The sequence below is a fragment of the Babylonia areolata genome, chromosome 29, assembly GCF_041734735.1.
Source record: "Babylonia areolata isolate BAREFJ2019XMU chromosome 29, ASM4173473v1, whole genome shotgun sequence".
NCBI lineage: Eukaryota > Metazoa > Mollusca > Gastropoda > Neogastropoda > Buccinidae > Babylonia > Babylonia areolata.
The window spans coordinates 26,500,716-26,528,264 of NC_134904.1; the positions used below are offsets into that span (position 1 = coordinate 26,500,716).

Sequence of the window (27,549 nt, forward strand, 5' to 3'; positions counted from 1 at the left end):
GTTTTGATCACACCAGCTGACAAGTTCTAGTACTTTTTCCCCTATATTTTGACTCATCACTGTTCGTAATCAGCCCTTCTAGAGTAGTATCGTCGGCAAACTTGACCATGGTGTTACATTCATTACGAGTTGCACAGTCATGTGTGAATAGTGAGTACAACAGTGGGGATAGAACACATCCCTGTGGGGCGCCTGTGATGAGAATACATGTGGAGGAGGTGAGGTCACCAACTTTAACAATTTGCGGTCTGCATCTTAGAAAATCTAGGATCCATTCACAAATTGATTCAGGCAGCGAGAGGTCTTTCAGTTTAAAATATAGTTTTGATGGCACTATTGTGTTGCACGCGGAGCTGTAGTCAATGAAAAGGATCCTAGCATAACTGTTAGGATCTTCGAGATGTCTGAGAATGTGGTAGAGACCTATGCTAATGGCATCTTCAACTGATCTGTTGGCTCTGTAGGCAAACTGAAAGGGATCAAAAGATGGAGGAATGCAAGTTTTTAGGAATTGCAGAATCAAGCGTTCAAATGTTTTCATGACGACTGATGTTAAGGCTACGGGACGATAATCATTAAGACAACTAGGCTGTGCTTTCTTTGTAGATTTCTTAAAGCAGTGTGGTACCACACATGACTGAAGGGACATGTTAAATATGTCAGTGAAAACACAAGATAGTTGGACTGCACACTTCCTCAAAAGGCCCGGTGAGATGTTGTCTGGGCCAGCGGCTTTCAGACGACTGAAGTGGCGTCTGACTTCATTCTCTTGGACTATGAAAGGGGGAGTGGGGGTGATTTTGAGTGCAACCACGTCGGAAGTAGACAATGGTTTGTCAAACCTTTAGTAGAATGTGTTCGGTTTGTCTGGAAGAGTTCTGTCAGTGATGTCGACTGTCTGCTGCGTCATTTTGTAATCAGTGATGTTCTGCAGTCCGGTTCACACATTCCTAGAGTTGTTTGCGGACAAATGTTCTTCTAAATGTCTCCCATATAAAAACGTTGCCTTCTTAATGCATTTTTCAACATTTCTTTTTGCCTTATTGTGAACTATTCTATCATCAGTTCACGAAACGCTCTCTCTTCTTCCTTTAGTTTTTACCTAACAGCCCCATTACACCAAATTTTGTCGTTTGAAAATATTTTGATATTTTTTGTTGGAATGCACACACTTTCACAGAAAGAAATGTAATCGCACACTGTGTCGGTATATTCACCTAAGTTCCCTGCAGAGTCTTTAAAAATACTCCAGTCTGTAGGTCATTGTGATCCAGAGAGGCTTTCTTTAGCAGGGGCTTAACAAGTGCAGTTTTGTATACATCTGGGAAGACACCAGAAATTAAAGAATCATGTATGATTTTTGTAAGTGCAGGCAAAACAACATCCAAACACTCATACAGTAGTGGTGTGGGAAGGGGGTCCAGGTCACATGTTTTTGGAGCAGACTTTTTCAACACACTCAGTACATCTGTCTCTGAAACATGTGTGAAAGCAACAAAAGGAACACCTTGAAATTATTTCCCCAAGGGATGTGACACAACTGACTGTGAATCCAGTTCTTTCCTAAGGTTAACAATTTTTTAGCAGAAAAAATCTTAAAAGACACTGGGCAGTAATGAAAATGGATAGATAGAAGGAAGCAAAGAAGATTCTGTTCTGCCACAAAGCTTATTTGAATGCAATATTACCACTGCTACTACTACTACTACTACCTCTCGCGGTTTGAAGACAGTGGTGACTGTACCCAGGTCAAACGCGGACAGGTTAGTCACCGGTTGACCGTCAACTGTGAACCTCAGAGACACCACTTGGCTGTTGAGGCGGAACCCGGATGTTGTCTCTGCAAAAACAAGGCAAGATGTCCAATGAATGAATATGTTCCTGGGGATAACAGATTAAAGATACTTGTGTTTTTTTCTCCATCCATCCCTTGAAAACATATTGTAAAAACAAAGAACAAGAAGAAGAAAACAGAAGGAAAAAGAGAAGTGAACAAACAGGAGATTTTTCAGATAAAAGATATATCAAAAGACGACAGACAGAAAAGAAAGGAAAGAGATGATAGATAGACAGAGAGACAGATAGATAGACAGACAGACAGACAGATATACAGACAGATAGACAGAGAGACAGACAGACAGACAGACAGACAGATAGATAGACAGACAGACAGATAGACAGACAGATAGATATATATAGACAGACAGACTGACAGACAGATAAATAGATAGATAGATAGTCAGATAGATAGATAGATAGACAGACAGACAGACAGACAGACAGACGGACAGACAGATAGACAGATAGACAGCCATATAGATAGATAGACAGATAGATAGATAGATAGAGGCAGAGAGAGAGATGATTGTTCCCATGTCTGTGCGTTTATCTAATGGGGACATTGAAACATTACACACATGCATTTTTACATACACCACACGAACAAAAAGAGTGATGTCAAAAAGCCCACTAGAATAAACAAGCAAATGTGCACACATCTGCAAGTCATTTTTCGTGTCAATACAAAGAACTATTTCCCTATCAGTGGACACAGTTCATGGAAAAGATAAACGTGTGGGAAGAGACAAGGGATCTCAGTTCTGACAATGTTCGTTAATTGTTTTTTTCCTTCACAAACATAGTTAACGGATTTTAATGGTGTTTGTGCGGACTCTATTGTATCTAGGTAAACTTTTTTTTTGTCTGATGCTGTCACACACTGGGAGCACAAAACAACAGTGAAACTCATCAGCAATGTCGTTTGTGGAACACTTATCACAGATTCTTTTATTTCTGGGTAAATTGTTGGTACACTGATTACAGGCAGTGCATCATTGGTTGTTTTAAACTGATATAAATCCCCTTGGGTGCCACAGAATGTATCACAAACGTACATAGCGACGTCACTGATGACTTCATCAGAAAAAGGGAAATAACTCAGGAAGGCTGTAAATTCACACAGCACAGTTTTATCCAGAGTGGTATATCTCCAGATCGTTTTCTTGGTTTTAGGTCTGTTGTTTTGGATATTGTTTTACGACTTGAATCACCACTTTCTACTGTTTTCCCCCATGGCACTGAAGGTTTTTTTAATACAATTATTCAGTAACACACTAATGTAAACATCTTCACAAAAATGTGGGTTAAACATTTTGTATCTACTATACATAAAATATACGATATCGGCGTTGGATTTCTGGAGCTAGTTGCATTGCTTGGTTCTAACTTTTTGACAGTGACACGTGACTAAATGCCTACGTTGACCCAACTACGCCATTGGTCAGTTTCATACTACACACAGTTAGTTGCGGGTTACGACCATACTAGGCTCTTCCGTCCGAGCAGTGCAACTGGCTCCTGGTCCCGTGTTCACCAGAGACCACAGATCGTTGTCCCGCGACGGAAAAGCGTTATGTCATTGGAAAAGGCGGCGCTTGACTCCGGTTCTCCTCACACCACCTAGGTGTGAACGGATATCTGACTTCCGGTGTTAAAAAGGGGGAGGAGGGACCTGGGGCCCCGCCTTCCTGTGCAGAGGCCTAGACACAGTGGGAATGGATTCACTGACCCCGATAGCCGTGAAAGGCAGTGGAACGTTTAAGCTGTGCGCTTCGATCAGTGTACATTTGTAATTGTATTTGCATTTCTCTTTTTTGTCACATCAGATTTCTCTGTGTGAAATTCGGGCTGCTCTCCCCAAGGAGAGCGCGTCGCTACACTGAGAGCGCCACCCTTTTTGTATTTCTTTCCTGCATGCAGCTTTATTTGTTTTTCCTATCGAAGTGGATTTTCCTACGCAATTTAGCCAGGGACAACCCTTGTGTTGCCGTGGGTTCTTTTACGTGCGCTAAGTGCACGCTGCACACGGGACCTTGTTTATCGTCTCATCCGAATGACTAGCATCCAGACCACCACTCAAGGTCTAGTAGAGGGAGGGGCGGGGGGGGTGGGGGGGGGGAGAAAATATTGGTGACTGAGCCGTGATTCGAACCAGTGCGCCCAGATTCTCTCGTTTCCTAAGCGGACGCGTTACCTCTAGGCCATCACTCCACTCAAGGTGTGGTTACCGTCTGTGCCTTGTTCTGGAGCCCGGTCTGTGGGAGTGGCTGTGTCTGTTGGCTGACTCGCTTGGAACAAACTGGTCCGTTGGATCACGCAGGCGGACAGTCTGACGTCACTTTCGGAGCGGGCTGTTCGAAGCAAAAAGTTTCATAGAAAGGGAAAACATCCATCTGTACACACACACACACACACACACACACACACACACACACACACATGTATATATATATATATGTGTGTGTGTGATATATTTTGTCTCACTCCCGTGATCTTATTGCAAATATTCTCTATCCTGTTCAATACATTCTTATATATCCCACTAAAGCCTTCAATACCAGCATATAAAAAAAAAGAACATTAACACTGATTCAATAAACATCTGTAAAAAAAATGTAGTAGGCCTACTTTATCACTGTCACTCAGCTTTTGTAAACAAATTCTGGACTGACATTATTTATGAATAAGATGGGTATTAGCAGTAGGGTTTAACTGTCCCTAAATACTTATACCCATTTACACGCTCAAATCTGTATGTGTGTGTGTGTGTGTGTGTGTGTGTGTGTGTGTGTGTGTTAAAACGAACATTTTACAAACACAACACTTAAATCGACCCAGAAATGAATTACATTTAAATGCAGTTACCTTATATTTATACTTAGGGGTGGATATAGGGGGTACTTGTTTGCGTTTGTGTGTATATCAAAATGACCTTAACATGACCTTTAAATTCTTCAGCGCAGTACATCATATCAACAAAACGTACCTTGCACAACCTTCGCTGGCAGAAAAATGGCGGAGTCCACGCTGTCAAATTTGTCAGAATCTGAGGTCACGTCCTGGGTTTGCCCATCCGAGGTCATCTGAATGCCGATGGGGGGCTGGCGGGAGACAGTGGAGGCCAGGTCCCAGACTTGCAGCACGGTGCTGTTGGTCTGCAGACGAGCTGATCCCCCCTCCCCCAGACTGATTCCGTCTGCCAGCTGCTCCACCGACCCGATCAGCCTGTCCACGTTGAGCAGAACAGAACGAAATGGAATGGAATACAGTCAATACATTGGAATGGAATGAAAGTAAAGGGTTTGGAATGGAATAAATTGAATACATCGGAATGGAATGAAAGTGAAGAGCTTGGAATGGAATAAATTGAATACATTGGAATGGAATAAAAGTGAAGGGTTTGGAATGGAATACATTCAACAGACTGAAATGGAATGCAAGTGAAGGGCTTAGAATGGAATAAATTGAATGCATTGAAATGGAATTAAAGTGAAGAGCTTGGAATGGAATAAAACTGAATGGAATAGAATAAAAGAAAATGGAATTAAATGGAATAGAACGGAATAGACCTGATTAGAAGGGAATGGAATAAAATAGAATGGAACAGAACAGAATGGAACAGAATGTCTTTATTACTGAATACACCGGGGTCGCAATGAACATTGGGGGTCGAGGGTGGAGGGTTGGGCCAGTACATGAAAAGCACAATTATGAATTAAAAATCTTATGCAAACACAAATACTGAAGGAATTTAGTTATATATGCATATAAATACATGTGATGCGCACGTTCACATTGACACACATGCACGCACACACACACACACACACACACACACACACACACACGGAATGACTTGCTTGTTAGTGGTGCTGCCGACAGTGTTGGAGTGTTGCAACACGGACTGGTTCATCTCCGACACTGAGTCCACGATGGTTAGAAGGTCTGTGGCCATCTGCAGGCAGTCACACAACCACACCTTGTCAACATGCAAACATCGACGACGATGACAACGAGGACGACGACGACGACGACGATGATGATGATGATGACAGAAAATGGGTTCTTCAAAATAACAAAAAGAAACCATCCCAAAGAACTGTTTTCTACACGGTAGAAAGTATCGGGATTCCAGAGGTCACATGCAGTTATAGTATGGAGATTGCCAAGGTCACATGCAGTTATGGTATGGAGATTGCCGAGGTCATATGCAGTTATGGTATGGAGATTGCCGAGGTCATATTCAGTTACGGTATGGAGATTGCCGAGGCCATATGCGGTTATGGTATGTAGAATGCCTCGGATGACGCCAGAAGTCATTTGTGGCTAGTCAAGATCTGCCGTTCCATCCACCACCCAGTTGGAAATGGTACTCTTCCTACGAATTAGGTGGATAGCTCAACGCCTTCTTTGAGCCCCTTTGCTAACTGAAACCAGTGTTCAATCAGCCATTTTGCTACTCTTGTCAGTATAGCGCGAAGCGGTAACCTCATATGTAGCCGAGCGCTCAGCTGGCTTCGCTGCAAGCTTTCACTTGCTCGCGGCGTTAGTTAAGCTGACATTCCTGTGTGTGCCTTCACAGCAAGTTTGCGCTATGTGTCACTGCAGTTTTCCCGTAATAAATTTGGTAAATAAACCACTGGTAGATATCAATCAAGACACATTTGGCATGTTGTGGTGGCAAGCATAACACAATTTCATTGAAGATACACGGTTACAGTTCAGAAACTACCACCAGTTAGTAGACGACTTCTCAATGGACTGACGGCCGGATACGAGTAACAATATGGCGTCCAGGTGGCTTCAACTTTTCTGGACAATGAGCTGTCCATCTATTTTCAATGCAGTGGTTTAATCACGTTATTGAACTGGATATGATCGTTCTGGGATGTTCTTTACAGGCCCTCCCACCCTTTCATTACACTGCAAGTCAACTGAAGCAGACAAAGGTGAGATCTACTCCAATAGCCTGTACTGATTGGTTTAAATAATCTTTAATTGTTCAACAATACACATGATTACAATGCAATGAATGACAAAAGAGCATCAACAAGCTTTAAGCTTATACTGTGCTCACAGCGTTGCACTTCAATTTTATCATGACGGCTGATGAACCATATTATGACTTGTATCAAATAACATTCATAAACAGTAAGTAATGAAATAATGAAATAAAACAAATAAACAAACAATACATAATATAGTAAAATAATGCTAATATCAATATTGACATGAGATTAAATTTATTATCACCAGAGTAATTGGCCTAATAGAAGAAAAACAAGAAGAAGAAGAAGAAGAAAATTTAGAAGAATGGTGGGTAAGGTGGTGGGGGAGGGGGAACAGATACTTTGAATATTTGGTCAGTCAAATAAATCCAATATATATTTTACGAATAGAATCATGTTATACCCTTTCTTTACAATACTTTCTAAGCTAAAATCTATTTGAATTGGAGATAAACTGGTGAACAGTTTGAAATATGAATATATTTGTATGATTTTGGAGAACAGGATCTCCATGCAACAGAGTTTTAACGTAAATGTAGTTTGGAGATAAATTTAAGATTGTTTTCCCAAGCCATATGAAAGTCTTGACAAAATAATAAATAATGTTCAGCAGTTTCGCTTGCAGTGCCACAAGCACAAAGTGGGTCGTTTATTAAATGTCTGTTGAACATATCTTCTCTTAAGTCACTAATCCCTAGACGAAGTCGACAGTGAATGATTTGTTCCTTCCGTTTACCAAAGTAATAATAGCTAGGCACTACAGCATCGTTAACACACAGGTAATGTTTAAGCTGGCTTAAGGAATTGCTGGTTTTAACATAATCAGGTAGAGAATTCCAGAGATATGTAGTAGATGGTATGAATGCTTTCCGATAGAGTTCGGTGTGAAATCTTGGTACGGTGCGTTCCAATGACCTGCGTCTATGGTAAGGGTTATTGTCTGAAACAAGACCAGGAACAAGATCATTTAGGTAGTTAGGGCATAGACCGTTAACCATCTTGAAATAATGCACAAGTTTGTGTCTTTTCCTTCTTTCCTTAAGTGTACAGGACCCTGATTCTTGGTATATTTTTTGGTGACTTGTCCCACGAACAGCTCCAGTTATGGTTCTTAATGCTTCAAGCTGTAAATTTTCCAGAGAATCTGATTGTGCATCTATGCCATTATCCCAAACAATATCAGGATAGTCAAAATGTGGTAATATGAATGATTTGTACATGATTTCTAATGCTCTCCTATTTAACTTGTACTTATACGTCTTAAGACAAGAAACCAACATAGTTACAGCATTGATTACACTTTTAATATGTTCCTCCCATTTACAGTTGTTTTGGAGTATGACGCCTAGATGTTTATGTGTGTCTGTACTTTGTAATGATGTGATGCCAAAAGTAAGAGGTAAAATTGTGTCAGTGTTTCGAGAAAAATTTAATAACTCTGTTTTCCCCTCATTAAATTTGACTTTCCATCGCTTAGTCCAAGAATCTATCTTTTCTAATTCAGAATTGAGTGTTTGTGCACGGATATTTGGGTTGTTTATTGCTAAGGACATACTTGTATCATCTGCAAATAGCTTAATGTTTGAATGGATGTCGTATACAATATCATTGATATAGATAAGGAATAATAGTGGACCAAGTACAGAGCCTTGAGGAACACCTGCAGGTATTCCTTTGTAATCGGACTTATCACTCTTTATAACAACTGCTTGGATACAGTTATAGAGTTAATCGGAAAACCAGTCAAGTAATTTGCCTCGTATGCCATTCGCTCTTAACTTCAGAAGAAGTCCCTTATGCCAAACTCGATCAAAAGCTTTAGATACATCAAAGTACACAGCCTGGGTTGTGACTCCATTATCAAAAGATGAGCATAAGTTATTATAAATACAGAGCAACTGATTTACTGTCGAATCACCAGGAATAAAACCTGACTGGGAAGGAGACAAAATATGATTTGATGAAAAAAAACTTGTAAACTTGCTTATGGATGCATCTCTCAAGGACTTTACCAACACAGCTAAGTAAAGAGATTGGACGGTAATTACTACAAAGTTCCTTCGAAACGTTTTTATGCAGAAGATTTACATGTGATGTTTTCCATATCAGAGGAAATTTTGATTCAAGGAGGCTTTTGTTGAAAATCCTAGTTAGTGGGTCTAGAATGGCTGGCAATGAGGCAATTAACAATCTATTATGGACAAGATCTGGCCCTACTGCTTTATTTTTTATTTAGATTTAGAATAACACCTTCAACATCAGAAGTAGTAAGCGCTATGTCTGTAAGTTCTAAGTCGAGGAATGGAATGTCAGGTAAATCTTTTTCACTGTCTTCAAGAGTGGATTGTGAAATGAAAAAGTTGTTAAAAACATCAGCTTTCTTTATCTTTGTTTTTATAATAGACAATACCATTAGATATAATAGGGGGAATTTCATCTGACCCAACACCTTTCTTTCTCAAAAATGACGTGACAAGTTTCCACCATTCTTTTGTTCCAAAAGTGGATGAAGTTGTTATCTTATTTTCTAAACTGGTGATATACTCAAGCTGTCTTTGTTTTTCTCTATATGTTACATAGTTTCTAAATCGCCGAAATTGTTGCCAGTCTTCTGGTTTGTTAGTTTGTTTAGCTCATTTATGAATTATTTTACGTTCCTCTATTAGCAGCCTAATTTCATCTGTCATCCAAGGGACATCATTTGGACGAACAGTGATAGTCTTCGTTGGCATACATTGCTTTGCTTTATCCATTATAATATTTGAAAACGTTTCCACACTTTTGTCAATTGTTTTATTATTGGTCACTTCATCCCAGTTAACCTGGTGTAGGAGATTGCAAAATTTATATCTATCTAACTTATTGCAATTAAAAATTGTTCTTTTAAATGACTGTTCTCTGACTACTGTATTCCTGACAACCACATAAGGAACACTATTTTCAATGCAGATAGCTAGCAGGCATGACATCCGTTGATTTGATCATACTGGGGCTTTGAGTAAGTATAAGATCTAAGCATGAACCTGTTACTGATTAGAATTGTGTTGATTTTATTTCACCTCCAGGGGTCATTTCAAGGAGCCTAGAATGACTCCTATGTTCATTACGATGGAGTACCCCCGAAAACGGAGTATGGCTGCCTATATGGCGGGGTAAAAAACGGCCATACACTTGTAAAAGTCCACCCGTGTACATGCGAGTGAACGTGGGAGTTGCAGCCCACGAACGAAGAAGAAGAGGAAGATTACGATGAAGTAAAATCAGACTACAGGTGTCTGTTCTGACTACTTTAAGTGAACCCTAGGGAGGTGATTCCAGGCTAGTCTAACACAGACCACCTGGGTCCATCTGGATAGCCAGATTTGCCCCCTAGGGTAAACACCAACGGCGGTTGAAGAACAGGATGCTACACCGGTTGTTATGACCCACGCCCTCATAGAGGAACAGCAGCAGTGATGGTGGTTCACTGCCAGCTGGGGGTGGGGAGGGGAGGAGTGAGGGAGAGGGGATGGACCTGGGTAGAGACGTTGTGGAGCTGAGAGGCACGGTGAAGGAAGTCCGCCACCAGCACCACGTCGGCTGCCGTCTTGTTTCCCTCCTGGTCCAGCTGGTCCCGGGTCTGCTCCACTGTCTCGGCTGTCACAGTCTGTGGACAGAATCAACCCTTACATGAACCCCCCACCCCCCACCCCACCCCCCCCCAAAAAAAAACAAAAAAAACGATGCCCGGGGTGGGTGTAAAAAGCATGGACATAAGCAACCAAACTCACAGACCAGTAAATAATGGTTGGGTTAAAGGTCCCATAGCTTTTTCACGGTCACCGGGGCAGTGAATTCATATTCACCGTGTCTAGGGCTCGGCAAAGGAAGGCCCAATCCTCTCCCTCCGCTGTTTTAACCTTACCCGATTGAAGTCAGATACCCATTCCTGACCTGTAAGCTCTGTCCTGTCTCAGTGAGGTGACAGCCCTCCACTGACATCCTGACATGTAAGCGCTGTCTTATATCAGTGAGGCAACAGCCCTTCACTGACATCCTTCCATGTAAGCTCTGTCTTATATCAGTGAGGTAACGGCCTTTCACTGACATCCTGACATGTAAGGTCTGTCTTATATCAGTGAGGTAACGGCCTTTCACTGACATCCTGACATGTAAGGTCTGTCTTATATCAGTGAGGTAACGGCCTTTCACTGACCAACAAACGAGTGAATAGTGGTCAAGGAGTTAAGCCCTCCCAGCCTGTTGATTTAACAATTTATCAATTCATTATTGTTTTCATTACTTGTTCATCCTTTTTTTAAATACAGGAAGACAACGAAATTTTAACTTTGAAACCACACGTTTTCATCAATGCACATCGTGTTTCTCTCATTCTAGTTTATGTTGTAGCGTCGGTGTTTGTGCTCATGCTGAAGTGGTGCAATGCTTGTGTGGTCCGAAGTCCCAGTATACATACGTTGAAGTCTTCCTTGCTCATTGGTATTGGTGTTATAAAATTCCGTCTTTGCTGTTACCATCAATACTGGTTGTAGTAGTGTTGATGATGGTGACGATGGTTATTGTGGTATTTCAAGGTGACGGCAACTGTGGTAACAGTAATGATAGTAATAATAGAAAATAATGAAGAAGAGGACAATAAACAGAACAACAAGAATGGGGAGTAACAAGAAGAGCAGCAGGAGCAGTAGCAACAAACAAACGAAGTGGAATTTGTTACCTTTGTCAGATTCCTCAACACGCCAGTGATGCTGGATTGCGGCAGGAGAAGACTCGGGTCAGGAGCTGGGAAAACAATACCATCACATGATACTTCCTGTTTCATACACATACGTTTCCTCAAATGTTACACACTACATTCAACGGTCTGTCTGTCTGTCTGTCTGTTGTCTTTGTTTCCGTGTGCGTTTGTCTGTCGCTCCTGTACCGTGACGAGGGGCATCACAGAACTATGACAATGATCAGCAGACAGTAACGGTTGGGTCCCAAGGTGTTTCTCAGGAACTGCGATGAAGAAAAGAAGAGAGAAGAAAAGAGAGAAAGAGTGAAAGGAAAAAAAGGAAGAAAAAGTCCGTTTGATATCTTTATATTTCGTGCTACTTTCTATCTATCTATCTATCTATCTATCTATCTATCTATCTATCTATCTATCTACTCTTCAATCACCGATATGTGTGACGGGACATTAAACAAAATTCCTCCTATCTATCTACCAATGTCTAACTTCAGTTGACATTATCTGTCTGTCTATCCATCCATCCAGACTAAATGTGTATTTATCTGTTCATCCATCTTTCAACATAAATCTTTCTGTCTGACATTTATCGTTGGAAGAATTTTCAAAGCTGGTTCCCCTTACTAACAAGTTCATATTGGCCCTGTGTGGCTAAACGATTAAGAGGGGATCAAACACGTGGAGTGTGGCTTTGTATGTGGAATGATGGCCTGGAGGTAACACGTCCGCTTAGGAAACGAAAGAATCTGAGCACACTGGTTCGAATCCCGGCACAGTTGCCAGTATTTTCTCCCCCTCCACTAGACTTTGAATGGTGGTCTGGACGCTAGTCATTCGGATGAGATGATAAACCAAGGTCCAATGTGCAGCATGCATTTAGCGCACGTAAAAGAACCCACGGCGACAAAAGGGTTGGCAGATTTTGTTTTTTACTGGGTGGCGCTGTCAATATAGCGACGCGCTCTCCCTGGGGAGAGCAGCCCGAATTTCACACAGAAAAATCTATTGTGACAAAAAGAGTTATACAATACAATACAATACAATGTATTTGGCTTTGCTGCACAGTGGTCGTACCTCTACGCTTCGTCTGACCAGAGAAATAACAAACATAACCCTAGTACAATGATGATTATATGAGTTGGTTAAAGATAAGGAAACAAATCAAGATACAAACAAACAACAAAACAAAAGACAACTCACATGACCTGGATGCGAAAGATACAACATGATGGAACTGCCCAGTTATCAAGTTCGGAAGAAGGGAAGAAAAAAAAAAGATTTATAACAACAACATCAATCAGACAAAAGAAAGGGGCGTGAAAGGAAGAGACAACAGACATGGAGAGAGACAGACAGACAGACAGACACACACACACAGACACACACACACACACATAGACACACACGCGCGCGCGCGCGCGCGCGCACTCGCGCACTCGGAGAGACAGGCAAAAACACAGACACAGACACAGACACACACACACACACACACACAAACACACATACACACAAATACATACTCGGAGAGACGGGCAAAGAGTCAGACACACACACACACACACACACACACACACACACACACACACACACACACACACACACACACGGAGAGACAGATAACAGAGAAATGCAGAGACACATAGAAAAAGAAAGACAGACAAAGAGACAGACAGAGAGACAGGAAGACACAGAGAGAACATGGAAACATCTGAAAAGAGAAAGTCTCCCTCACCAGACGTTCCACGTGGAGAAACAGTTTGTCATTGAGAGAGCCCTGCAAGACAAGGTGGGGCAGAGGGGAAGGGGAAGGGGGAAGGAGGGCGGGGGAGGGGTGTTACCTCCTCCGTAACATCGGATACCAACAGTCTTGATCCTATGCAAAGAATCAAGTCTGGCCTGCCCGCAGTGTCCCAGGTTCCGCTCCCTCCCGTCACAGTAAAAACCTTTGGGGGACATCCCCAGATCGTTCTGTGAGTAGGACGTTTTCTTGGGCTGTTTGCGAGGAGGGATTGAAATACACACACACACACACACACACACACACACACACACACACGCACACACACAAATGCGCGCGCATGCAATAAACATCGATAATTTCGGGACAATGGATGAAGATGGGAATGCTCAGAATGAGAAAAATGTACTGAACTGTTTCTCTCTTGTAGCGTTCTCTTATCTGAAGGAGCCACAGCCCCGGTGTAGCATCCTGTGCGTACCCCCTGTTGTTTTTGTTGTTTTTGCTTTTACTCTGTCTAGTCCAGATTAACCCCGCGGTGTGTCACTAGTCAGAACTCAGGGAGGGGTGGTGGTGGTGTCGATTTTAACTAGCTACAATTAATGACTTCCGGGGTCATTCGAGACCAGCGCATAATGACCCCGGGGTAAAAATCCAGCAGGGGGTCATTTTGAGGCTTTCACACTGCCACTCCCCTGCACTCTATTTCCTGTAAAGTCAATACACACAGCAGCGAAAGAATTTTTTTTTAAATGATAATCTTGTCTGTGTGTTCCATGCAGCTTGTACCATATATAGAACTAACTGAAGACTTTAAAACATTTTTCTTGAATGTTTCGACATTCAAAAATAGATCTGCCGTGTGAGTTTTCACCTGAAACGTCCGGATAAGCATTTGTAATCAGAATCGCAACGCATTTGCTTCAGACGGAGTTGGGGGGGGGGGGGGGGGGGGGGGGGGGGGGGGGGGGAGGTTGCGGGGGAAGGGGGGGGGGATGCAAGCGAGAAGTTGAGCTGCTCATGAAAACAGGGAGTTGTCTCCCGTGTCATACGTTAGGAGAAATAAACGCAGCCAGCCAGGATCAGGCAAATTTTCGTTGAAGTGCAAATAAAAACCTAGACAAGTGTAAGCATGTGTCCAACATTAAAGTTCACGGGGATTGTCCATCACTAGAAAAGCACACAGATAAAAAGATGAATGAACGTGGTCTTCTTCCTTAAGTAGTTTTTTTTTTTTTGTGAATGAAGAAAACCAAGTGCAGAACACTAAGAAAACGAATTCTTAAAAAAATGAAAGAAAAAAAAGGGAAAAAAATAACGATGTGCTCTGTGGACTTGCATGCAACTGTGGGGAAAAACAACAACAACAACAACAACAAACCCACCTCTTTTTTAAGCCATAAACCCAGGCACAGAAATGACGACAGGTTAGATCTTTAACGGATTTACATCAAAGATTGCTTGTCCATCACACATTCAGACCCCCCTCCCGCCGCGCCCCTCCCCAAGCGAAATATGAATTAATCAAAGCATGGATGTTGGCAACAAAACTTGTGTTAGTTAACATACTGTACACTACTTAACGCTGTTATCATCTTTAAGATTCCACTTCTGTAAACTAACTTTTGTTGTTGCTGTTTTTAAATCATGAATAAATAAAAACACTTCAAGAATACTATGGCATGAAGCCTTCTTTCCTCAAAATATTTTAATGACTGCAGAATGAAATCAACTTCAGAAACCAAAGACGTATCGGTAAGGCAACAACAATCACTGAATCAGAAAGTGGGAAGAGATTTGTGTGGTGCCACATATCCAGGGCAAGGATCCTGGCTGCACACAGTCAGTTTGATCGTCGTTCCCATCATCATCGACACTATCGTTATCATGATAGTTATCACAGCAGTCATCGTTCTCATCAATACTATCACCTTTAACATCATGGTCGTCGTCACCAGTTTCATCTTCATAAGCATATGTAATTATTTTCATTTTGTTTTTATTTTTTATTTTTCCTTTTGTTTTGCTGCTTCTTTTGATTTAGTCCCTCTGCATGACAAGGGCTGGGCGTGAAACATGTTCCGGGCTTATCTGTTACCATTGTTAAGAAAGTATTTGTCTTGTCTTGACTAATATAGTCTTGTGTCTTGTCTTGACTAGTATAGTATTGTCTTAGTATAGTCTTGTGTCATGTCTTGACTAGTGTAATATTGTCTTAGTATAGTCTTGTGTCTTGTCTTGACTAGTATAGTCTTGTGTCTTGTCTTGTCTTGACTTGTATAGCCTTGTCTTGTCTTGACTAGTATAGTCTTGTCTTGTCTTGTCTCGACTAGTATAGCATGGTGTCTTGACGTGTAGTCTTGTCTTGTCTGAGTATAGTATTGTCTTGACTAGTATTTGTCTTGTCCTAGTGTAGTCTTGTCTTAGTGTAGTCTTGTGTATTGTCTGACTAGTATAGTGTTGTGTCTTGTCTTGTCTAGTATAGTCTTGTATTGTCTTGTCTTTTCTTGTCTTGTCTTGTCTAGTATAGTCTTGTATTGTCTTGTCTTTTCTTGTCTTGACTAGTATCATCTTGTATTGTCTTGTCGCCCTCAGCAACAGCACGCCTCCACAGTCACTGTGGTCATGCTGTCTTCACCATCAGTTCCATCTCACTCATCGGAACAGCGTCCTGACCTTTCCTTTGATGCCCAGGTTAAGCTCCCGACACACGACGGCGGCGGCTTTGGAGTCAAAGCCATCCTCACACACCACGGTCCAGGGACCGTCTCGCTGTCGGATTTCCAGCCGACCCTCCGTGTCGCTGGGTCCGCCCGCCACCCGTGCCTCCAGTTCTGCACGGACACAGAAAAAAAACAACAAACCATACATGGAGGACTGCGCTGGCGATGCGAAGCGCATAACTACGCATACATGAAGAAACACGCTGACCGGTACGCATGTATTGTTAGGGACAATAACTGCACATTGAAAGAAGCGCCACGTGCACACTATAAGAAACATTACCTGTACTCTGTCTGGGGCATCACCTGCACAGTGTAGAAGACGCTATCTGCACACTGGAAAAAAAAGCAAAAAAAAAAAAAAAAAAGCAGCATCACCTGTACTGTCAGGGGCATCACCTGCACTGTGTAGTAAACGCTACATGCACACTGTAAACAATCAGCATCACCTGTACTCTGTGAAGGAAGGCAGAAGTCGCGGGGGTCGTCCGCCCCTGAACAGTTGAGAGGCTGGCAGTGTAGGGCAGCCACTTTCTCCTCCTTGCATTCGGTCTCCCAGTCTGTGTTGTTACAGTTGTCCAGTCGCGATTCTGTCCCATTGCACGTCAGGCCTTCCATGTACACGGGGAGGTTTTGACTCTGGTGATCTATGACCTGTGTATAGGGTCAAGGAAAACGCTGACTGTGTGAGGGGTGAAAGAATTGTTCCCCCCCCACCGCAGAAACAACAACAACACATAAAACTATCGCTTCGTATTTGGGCGTATTGCCGGTGAGCACAAGGTCAAGGTCCATGGAAAACACTGACTGTGTGAGGGGTTAAAGAATTGTTCCCTCACCCAACCACCCCCGAAAAAGAACAACAACAAAACATATAAAACTATCGCTTCGTATTTGGGTCAGAACAGCCACAGCTGAAGCATGACACAGGACTGGGACGAACACATCAGGAGAGAGTGAAGCACTGCACTTACCTCCCGTGATTACCACTTCATTTGTGTTGCTGTTTTCAGCTGCGTACGTATGATTGTGTTTTTCTTTCGACGAAGTGAATACAGTCACTTTTTTCTTGTTTTGGTTGGTTTTAGCGTATTAGTTACCATGCCCATCCATGCTATATGTCGATGGATTGAAAAAGGGGCTTCATCCTTCTCCATCATCATCATCATTCTTCTTCTTCTTCTGCTTCATTTTCTTCCCCACCCCCTTTTTTCAGTTTGTTTGTTTCGCTATTCGTTTGTTCTCTCTCTCCCTCTCTCTCTCTCTCTCTCTCTCTATATATATATATATATATATATATATGGGCATGGGGTAGAGTGTGGTTTGAAGAAAGACAAATACAATCCCTGTTATATTTACAAATTGAAACACAAGTCAGGTCTCGATGTATAGCCAATTTTGGAAAAAGAACAAACAAACAAACAAAACACACCACATCCCAACACACAAACAACATACCATTCTGAAGGCAACTGAAAAAAATCTAACACCAAGTTCATGTTTTACAGAACAATCTGCAACGCTTGATTAAAAGAAGGATTTGAGAACGCGTGGGTGTGAACAGAACTACAATCGAACAGAACAGATTGTATTTGCTATGAAACCTTCAGGTTTCAAATCATACTGAGCACACGCATACCAATAAATGAGTAAACGTGAGTAAATGTGTGTGTGTGTGTGTGTGTGTGTGTGTGTGTGTGCGTACGTGCGCGCACGCACTACCTGTCACCATTAACATCTCCTTCAGCATACCCTGCCGAATCCCAGGTTGAGGTGCCGACATACAACTTGCAAAACCCGACTGTCCCAGTGTATGCCGTAACACAGGCCGCCCCATGTCCCGTTCCCTCGTCGCACCTCCACCCGGCCTTCGTTCCCGCCTCCCGCCAGTCTCACCTCTGCAACAACAGGGTCAAGGCCGTGTCAGTGTGCTGAATTGTGGCTCTGTATTTGCAACAACAGGGTCAATGATAATTACGTATCGGTTAACAGAACGGGCTTCGTCTTTTACTGGAGTGGGTCCTCGGGTGTGGGTGAAGACATATGCTGGATGCACACAACCGTCACACACACACTGCAAGGAAAAGAGGCCAGCTAGAACATCATCAGGACAAAAACAAACAGCGGAAGAAAAAAACACGACCGCGTAATGAAATATTATATAAAAATAGCACAACAGTACATTTCGAATATCTGTAAAGTTGCCTATTTGGAACTACGTAGAATCAGTTCTATCCGCCACTATCTCTCAGCCGATGCAATTAGGACACTTGCATGCGCTCTGGTTCTCTCAAGATTGGATTGCTGTAATTCTCTTTTGGCTGGCCTTCCCAAATATCTGTAAAGGTCCGTTTATACAGAGCGCGAACGTGAACGCGAAAGCGAACGCGGTTTTTCGTCCTGGAATATTTTAGTCATTTGTAGAGGAACCGTTCAAATAGAGTGCGAACGCGAACAAATTTTTGTTCGCGCGAACGAAAGCCTTGATTGCCCCCAGAGCGAATTTTCTCAGAAGGTCGCGCGGCTTTTTTGCTATCAACCAATCAGCAGGTACTTCCCTTGCATCATTTCCACAAATAGAAACTTGTACGCCTGACCGTTCCAAGAAAAAGCTAGGCACTAGCGTCAGTCTACTTTGCTTGTGAAGTTAGGAGAAGAATGGACAAGACAAATGTCGTCTCCAATTAATTGCAAAATGTAGTCAAATTGCTCCTCAGTCATTCGAAAGTATTGCTGGAATTTTGCAGGATGAAAATGTAGTTCTTGTACGAGGTGGTGGTACTCTCCAAATTCACTTCTTCTCTGTAAAATTTCGTGCACTGACCCACGCCTCTTTCTCTTCCTCCGTTGTTTTGCGTACAAATACAGTACTATGATCTCCTCCGTGTCTGACTCTACCTGCGCCATGATTCCAAATGACCAAATTTTATCTCTCACAGCAAGAAAAAGACGAGCCGCCTCGAAAGCCGTCGACGGTTTTCCGCGTTCGGGTTCGTGCTCTATTTGAATGGCAAAACTGCTCAAAAGTCGCGTTCGCGTTCGTGTTCGCGTTGGACGCGTTCGCGTTCGCGCTCTGTATAAACGGACCTTTAGACAGACTCCAACGAATTCAGATTAACGCTACCAGACTCATTTGCAGAGCTTTTAAATTTGACCAGGTTTCTCCTCTCCTTCTGTCTTTCCACTGGTTGCCTGTTTCTGATCGAATAGACTATAATATAGGATATCCACTCTGACCTATTCTGCAGTCAACGGAACTGGCCTAGAGTTCTCTGAACTCCTCCATATCTATACTCCGTCTCGCCAGCTCCGTTCTTCCTCCGATACTCGACTTCTCAGGATGCTTCACGTCAGAAGTAAGGCCTATGAATACAGACGTTTTGTTTTCAATCGCCAAAGACGTGGAACAAGCTAATGATAACCTCCATCATTCTGATTCCCTTGCGTCTTTTAAATCTCGCAGCATGACAACAAGCCACGCAACGTGACACAAGCCATGCAACTTGAGACAAGCCACGCACCATGACACAAGACAAGCCACGCACCATGACACAAGACAAGCCACGCACCATGACACAAGCCACGCACCATGACACAAGACAAGCCACGCACCATGACACAAGACAAGCCACGCACCATGACACAAGCCACGCAACGTGACACAAGACAAGCCACGCACCATGACACAAGACAAGCCACGCACCATGACACAAGCCACGCAACGTGACACAAGACAAGCCACGCACCATGACACAAGACAAGCCACGCACCATGACACAAGACAAGCCATGCTCATGACACAAGCCACGCAACACGAGCAAGTGACGCAAAGTACAAAGGAACAGAAAATGACCAAGTGGCACACAACACGAAGGAACACAAAGTGACAAAGAACACAAAACAAGACACGTTGACACACAACACGAAGGAACACAAAGTGACAAAGAACACAAAACAAGACACGTTGACACACAACACGAAGGAACACAAAGTGACAAAGAACACAAAACAAGACACGTTGACACACAACACAAAGCAACAGACAGTGACACACAACACCAAGAAAACAAAGGTGGCACAGTACACAACGTTCAGTTACACCGGAGATTAGAAAAGAGAGATAAACCACTCGCGGCAGGCCCCTTCTGTCTATAACAGTGCTGAAGCCGTTTTGGGGCACACACGCAGTGCGGAAGGGTGGGGGTAAATCACCCTCTCCTTCCCCACCTGAAGGAAACTGGCCGGTTCTGACGGTTCAGCTGCAGTAAAGCGAAAGTTAAGTTATGCCTGGAATTTCCCACGTGTAGTAAGATTCGCTGTATACAATGAAAACCGATTCATTTTTGCTTGGTTTTTAGCACGTTTGCATCTGCTTGAATGTAGATAATATAAAAAGAAAATAAAGCAGCTCCCCCCACCACCAACTCCCCCCCCCCCCCCCCCACCACCACCACCCCAGCGCAATGTTGCACATGAGAGAGACAGTTGTAAATTATTGAACTGCGTTTTCGTAACGCTACTTTTTCTTCACACTTTCTGGTTTACATCACCATTTCTTCAACAACAACAACAACAAAATATATATATCAAAACATAAAACACATATTCAGCTCTGTCTCTCTTCTAACATCTGTCTATACATACATGCAGTACATACATACATACATGAATACATACATACATAATTTCATATAGATCTATCAGTATGTAAATCTAAATCTATCTATATGTACATAATCATATATATAATTCATATACATACGAACGCTTCATGTTGCCCGAGCAGACCGTTGTATTGTGCTCTATCTCTCTCTCTAAGTCTCTGTCTCTGTCTCTCTCTCTCTCTCTCTCTCGGGAGTTTTACATGGCTGTTAAAAGCATCTACGATTCTGTACTTGTATGTGTTCGTGACAAAGGTATTTATTCAGACTTTTTTCAGTGTCCAAGAGGGGTTAAACAAGGTTGTATGCTAAGCTCACAGCTGTTTTCCTTTTTCATCGGTGAATTGGCAGTGGAGTTATCAAAGAAGGGGAGACATGGAATACAAATGATACCTGGCGCAACAGATTTGCTCTAAATGCTATTTGCTGATGATGTTGTTCTCTTGTCTGACACACCCATAGGGTTACAAAATCAATTAAATGCCCTTAAGCAAGAAACAGACAGACTACAACAAACAGTGAATCTCGATAAGACCAATATTATAGTTTTCCGCAATGGAGGTCATCTTTCGACTCGTGAAAAATGGTGCTGTGGTGATAGGGAAATAAAAGTAACCAATACATATAAATATTTAGGAATGTTATTCACAACAAAATTGAGTTTGACATTTGCGTGGGATGAAGCAAACAGAAAAGGGAAAAAAGGTGTAATCCAAATTATAAAATCACTCAGGAGACTGCGTTCGACTGACGCTTTCCTTTAGTTTGGGCGGGGCAAAGGCATCTCATGAATAATGAATGCGTCTCGCGGCGCAGGCTGCCTGGCTTCAGCAATTTCTGCAAGTGGTTTATCTCTCTTTTCTAATCTCCGGTTACACCCAAGACTGACAGAGCTCTGTGAACTTCTGGCACTAGGACTGACACAGGAGGAGCTTGGGTGTGACAGACAGACAGACAGACAGACAGACAGATAGATAGACAGATAGATAGATAGATAGACAGACAGACAGATAGATAGATGCACACACACACACACACACACACACACACACACACACATAATGTGGAAAATATTTGATATTTATATACGTCTTCGAACAATGAAACATGATACTTTAAAGATAATCTCATGGAATCTTAAAGGTTTCAAAGAAACAATTAATGGTCAAAAGATAAGTAAATTAGAAGAAAAAAATGTTCTTGATATTCTCTCAAAGTATGATATTGTTGTTTTTTTTAGAGGAAACTCATCTGGATAGAGAGTCAGCAAATGATATACACTTACCAGACCTTGCACCCGGAATACACTATTGTCGACCAAAACATTTAAAAGCACAGAAAGCATCAGGGGGCATATCAATTTTCATTAAGAATGACATAAGAAAACTAGTTAAAATTTTACCACAAAACAATAGTGATATTGTTTGGTTAAAGATACGCGCCGAAGATAGAAACACATACATTGGCTGTCTATACATACCACCATCGCACTCGTCATTTGGTAAAAATTACACAAACAATATATGGGACAGAGTAGAATCTGACCTCGTCAGTTTATCAGCTCAAGGAAATGTAATCTTATGTGGAGACTTTAATGCCAGGAGTGGTATATTACCTGATTTCATCCAAATGGATGGAGATAACAATATGTATTCACTACCTGATGATTATGTGTTCCACCCTGTCACATATAGATGCTCAATGGATCGCACTGTCCACAAGAATGGGAGAAAACTTAGTTCTATTTGTATAGACACCAACATATGCATTCTCAATGGCAGAACACTCGGAGATTTACAAGGTCGATATACGTGCTTTACACCAAAATGAAGTAGTGTGGTTGATTACTTTCTCTGTTCTCAAAATATTTTACAAGATGTTATTGAAATGAAAGTTCATGATCTTACTCCCTATTCAGATCACTGCCCCTTGTCATTGAAGATCAATCATTCTATCCACAAAGAAACTGGCCATGTGTTACGAAATAAATTACAGGTTTCTATAGAAGAAGGAATTAGTCATGTCAACAACCCCTTTCAGGATATTGCTTTTTCCTGGGATGAAAATTCCAAAATGAAACTTAGGATAATTCTAGCATCACCAGAAATGAAAAAACGATTAAAATATATTTATGATATTTTGAATACTCAACTTTCTAACAGTACCAGTACAAATTCTATGATAAATACAGTCACAGATGAATTCACACAAATATTGCAAGACGCAGCAAAAAAATGTCTTACATGCAGAATTAAAAAGTCTAGGAAGATAAGGCGACATAAAAAATGGTTTGACAAGGAATGTGTTGTACAACGCAAAGAATTGAAATCAATTCTAAATGCTTTAAACAAATACCCATTTAACAAAAATCTACATCAGAAATACTTTTATAAGAGAAAACTTTATAATAAAATCATTAAGAAAAAAAGGAGAATGTTAAATCAAAACTAGTTGACTCGCTCAACAAAGATCTAGCCTATGATCCAAATACATTGTGGAAAAAATTGAAACAGCTAAAAACAATGGAAACGCATCAAAACACACAATCGCTGTCAGTTAAAAGATGGATTACCCACTTATATGAACTTATTGGAAACAAAGTTGGTATAGATGATGAAAACCAAAATACCAGTGATAATGGGATGAAAAACGGTTTTAACAATGCGGATTGTAATAACACTTGTTTAGATAATGATATATCTGACAGAGAAGTATTAAAAGCGTGCCAAAAATTGAAGAACAACAAATCACCGGGCATAGACGGTATCAGAAATGAGATAATTAAAGCTGTTTTACCGGACTTACTTCCTACAATTAAAACAGTACTTAATTACATTCTAAAAACTGGATGTTATCCGGATTTGTGGAAAAATGGGGTATCTATCCCAATTCATAAAGAGGGAGATAAATCAAACCCAAATAACTACAGAGGAATAACTATCAATTGTTCTTTAAGCAATCTACTGTGTCTAATCCTCAACAGCAGATTAAATGATTATTTAGAATCAAACAATTTACTTGCAAAAGAACAAGCTGGATTTAGAAAAGGTTTTAGAACTACAGACCATATTTTTGTTTTGAAAAAAATTGTTGATTACACCATGAAAAATAGAACAGACAGATTATACGCATGTTTCGTGGATTTCAAAAAAGCGTTTGATAGCATTTCACATGCAGGTATGTTCACAAAACTTAAAAAAATCGGTATACGAGGTAGGTGCTTCAATTTAATAAAAAGTTTGTATACAGACACAAAAGTCTGCACCCGTAATGAAAATGGATTCTCCCCTTCAATGTACGTTCGAAGAGGAGTACTACAGGGAAATACACTGAGCCCCACGTTATTCAATATATTTATAAATGATATTGTTGATTGGCTCCCAGATACCGATTCGCCAACAGTTAGTCATTCTCAAAACAAAAGTATCTCTTGTCTGTTATATGCTGATGACTTAGTATTACTTTCAAAATCTAAACATGGCCTACAGCTGAAACTAAACCAGTTACATTTATATTGTAAACAATGGGGTATTGAAATCAATAGAGGCAAAACAAAAGTTGTCATATTTTCGAGATCAGAACCACGAGCTCGAATGTTTTTTAAATGTGGAACAGAAGTTATAGAAACAACTGAACAATATAAATACCTGGGAATAATATTCCATAAATCAGGCAGTTTCGAAAAGGCTATGGAACATCTGGCAAAACAAGGTAATAAAGCTTCTCATATTCTTAAAAGATCTTTCAAGAATGAAAACATAAGCATACATATAATATCAAAATTATTTGATAGCCTCGTTTCACCAATACTAACGTATGGAGCAGAAATATGGTTCCCCACTTGTGAAAAAGCAGATGCTACTTTTACCTTTGACAAACTATATAACCATTGTCTCATGAACAAAATTCCTCATGAGCATGTTCATCTGAACTTTTTTAAACAAATACTGGGTGTCCACAAAAAAGCCACAAATTTAGCAATACTTGGTGAAATAGGTAAATATCCCTTAAGTTTAAAAGTGATCTGTCAAGTAATAAAATTTTGGTTTCACATAACACAGGCACGAGAAAATTCGTATATCGAAATTGTGTATGATGATATGCTTACAGAGGAAACAAAACAGCGAACATGGATTAATTTCGTTGAAATTATATCACAGAATCTTGGTTTAGGACACGTTTGGAATAATCAGTCAACATTCAATATTCATAGACTTAGCCACGTTATAAAGAATAAACTAGAATATGGATATGTTTTATTCTGGAAGAGAAACAAATCTGAAAATAAATCTAAACTACTATTCTATAATAAAGTTACTCGTGAATACAGAACCGAGCCTTATTTGCTTGAAGGATATCTTAATTATAATCAAAAACAATCATTGTGCAAATTAAGAATATCCTGTCATGATTTAGCAATAGAAAAAGGCCGATATTTCAACATTCCAAAAGAAAGGAGACTATGTTTACAATGTCAAACAATAGAGGATGAATTTCATTTCTTAGATGACTGCGAAGCATACAAAGAAATTAGAGTAGAATTCATACAAAAAATTCAAAATTACATTCCAAATATTATTAAACCCAGTCAGCTAATACTGGAAGACAAACTTGTGGGACTATTTGGGAAATTTGTCAGTAACTGCTGTCAAAAACGCCATAGCGTGCAAGAGTGATTCAATGTCTTGTTCAGCATTTATCTATTTTTGTTTTGCTTTTGCTTTTTTTGTGCGTGGTTTCATGTAACTTTGCATGCGTGTCCTATAAACCTTGTTCAGGTTTAATTGACATTAAAACTGATTCTGATTCTGATTCACACACACACACACACACACACACACACACGGATGTGGAGCGATAGCCTAGAGGTAACGCGTCCGCCTAGGAAGCGAGAGAATCTGAGCGCACTGGTTCGAATCCAGGCAAAGTCGCCAGTATTTTCTCCCCCTCCACTAGACCTTGAGTGGTGGTCTGGACGCTAGTCATTCGGATGAGATGATAAACAGAGGTCCCGTGTACAGCATGCACTTAGCGCACGTAAAAGAACCCACGGCAACAAAAGGGTTGTCCGTGGCAAAATTCTGTAGAAAAAAAGCCACTTCGATAGAAAAACAACAACAAACAAAACAAAAAAACAAAAACAAAAAAACAACAACAAACAACTGCAGGCAGGAAATGATTATCAATTTTTTAAATAAAAAAATAAGGTGGCGCTCTCAGTGTAACGACGCGCTCTCTCTGGGGAGAGCAGCCTGAATTACACACAGAGAAATATGTTGTGACAAAAAGGGATACAATACAATACAACACACACACACACACACACACACACACACACACACACACACACACACACACGCACGCACGCGCGCGCACACACACACACAAATCAACATGCACGAACGTTTACTTACCGATTCGGCGGGAGTCACTTGCTTGGACTGTCAAGTGAAAAACCTGTAACGCAAAGTCTGTTAGTTGGACAGTGACTTGCACATCTATGTCAGCACGTGCACCACAAGCGGCACGAGACATCAACTGCCACGTCCCATCAAAGACACCAACAACCAAGACGGAGGTGACAATCATCACCAGAGTCATCATCATCGTCATCAGGACGATAATGATGATTGCATTTCGATGACTTCCCACCATTGCACAGTGAACGGTTGTATCAAGAATAGGGAGGAAGTTGGCTGAACGGTTAAGACGTTTATCTGCCAGTGCAGTATGCGTGAGGGTCTGGGTTCGATTCCCACTGTCGCTCTTTCTCCCAAGGTTGACGGGAAAATCAAACTGAGCGCTAGTTAATCGGATGAGACGATAAACCGAGGTCCTGTGTGCAGCACACACTTGGCGCACCGAAAAAGAAGAAATCCGCTCTGATTGGTACACACATTTATATGCATGGACTCAAGGCCTGGCTCGCGCGTTGGGCTATGCTGCTGTCAGGTATCTGCCTATCAGATGTTGTACAGCGTATATGGATTTGTCTGAACGCAGCGACGTCTCCTTAAGAAACTGAAACTGTAGGAATAAGGAGCGATGGGCCATTGCAGGCCTGATTACCCATCAGTTCTTTAAGTCCCCAAAACACTGTTAAAAGGTCAAGGTTAAACAGATCACTTCATCCACGTCTGGCTCAGTCCATGTTAAATTCAAAGCAAGTGAAACATGTTGATTTTTTTCCTTCGGGAACTGAAAGAGAGTGTTCTGGGGAACACCCCGAAACAAGATCTTCATGGAGCTAGCTGTAAAAAGTTTGTATCTGTACATCTCATGAAGATCCCAGCTGTCAGTCAGCTGATGTTTTACGCTGAGGCAGGCTGCACCGACGTGTTGTTAAAAAGGAACTTAATAGCATCTTTTGAATGATAGTAGATAGGTTTGGGGTGAGCTGTGTAACACCCCAAACACTGTCAGTCACAGAAGCTCCGGCACAGCTGAAGTACTGTGCGTGGTAGCTTTTTATTTTTTATTATTTTTTTTTTTTTATACTTGAATGTACATAAAAGAGACGCTATCCCTCATGGACTGAGCGAATTTATGCACAGAATAGAAGAAGGGAGGCAACCAGCGCCTCGAGGCAAGACCAGCGTGCTGGGTCAATGTATAGGTATCTGCTCTCCCTTCTTTTCTTCTTCTCTCTCTCTTCTTCTTTCTCTCTTTTCTTCTCTCTTTTCTTCTTCTTCTTCTTCTCTCTCTCTCTCTTCTTCTTTCTCTCTCTTTTCTTCTTCTTCTTCTTCTTCTTCTTCTTCTTCTCTCTCTCTCTCTCTCTCTCTCTCTCTCTCTCTCCGTTTTAATGCAGATGTTTTGGAAGGGATATGGAGCAGTTTCAACACCTTGA

At 41.4% G+C, this 27,549-nt stretch overlaps 1 protein-coding gene across 2 annotated transcripts in view; it reads right to left on the reverse strand.

The window, feature by feature from the left end:
* The window catches only part of LOC143274763 (adhesion G-protein coupled receptor G6-like), a 77,177-nt gene that overhangs the window by 33,428 nt on the left and 16,200 nt on the right, over nucleotides 1-27,549 (reverse strand). For both annotated transcript variants that reach the window (XM_076578686.1, XM_076578685.1), the window contains exons 3-13: nucleotides 26,117-26,159; nucleotides 17,794-17,939; nucleotides 16,491-16,695; nucleotides 15,995-16,152; nucleotides 13,419-13,572; nucleotides 11,566-11,630; nucleotides 10,363-10,494; nucleotides 5,700-5,794; nucleotides 4,826-5,064; nucleotides 4,068-4,190; nucleotides 1,713-1,840 (exon numbers count right to left, since the gene is read on the reverse strand). In XM_076578686.1, the coding sequence (XP_076434801.1) occupies nucleotides 1,713-1,840; nucleotides 4,068-4,190; nucleotides 4,826-5,064; nucleotides 5,700-5,794; nucleotides 10,363-10,494; nucleotides 11,566-11,630; nucleotides 13,419-13,572; nucleotides 15,995-16,152; nucleotides 16,491-16,695; nucleotides 17,794-17,939; nucleotides 26,117-26,159 (1,488 nt within the window). The remainder of the gene's footprint in view (nucleotides 1-1,712; nucleotides 1,841-4,067; nucleotides 4,191-4,825; nucleotides 5,065-5,699; nucleotides 5,795-10,362; nucleotides 10,495-11,565; nucleotides 11,631-13,418; nucleotides 13,573-15,994; nucleotides 16,153-16,490; nucleotides 16,696-17,793; nucleotides 17,940-26,116; nucleotides 26,160-27,549) is intronic.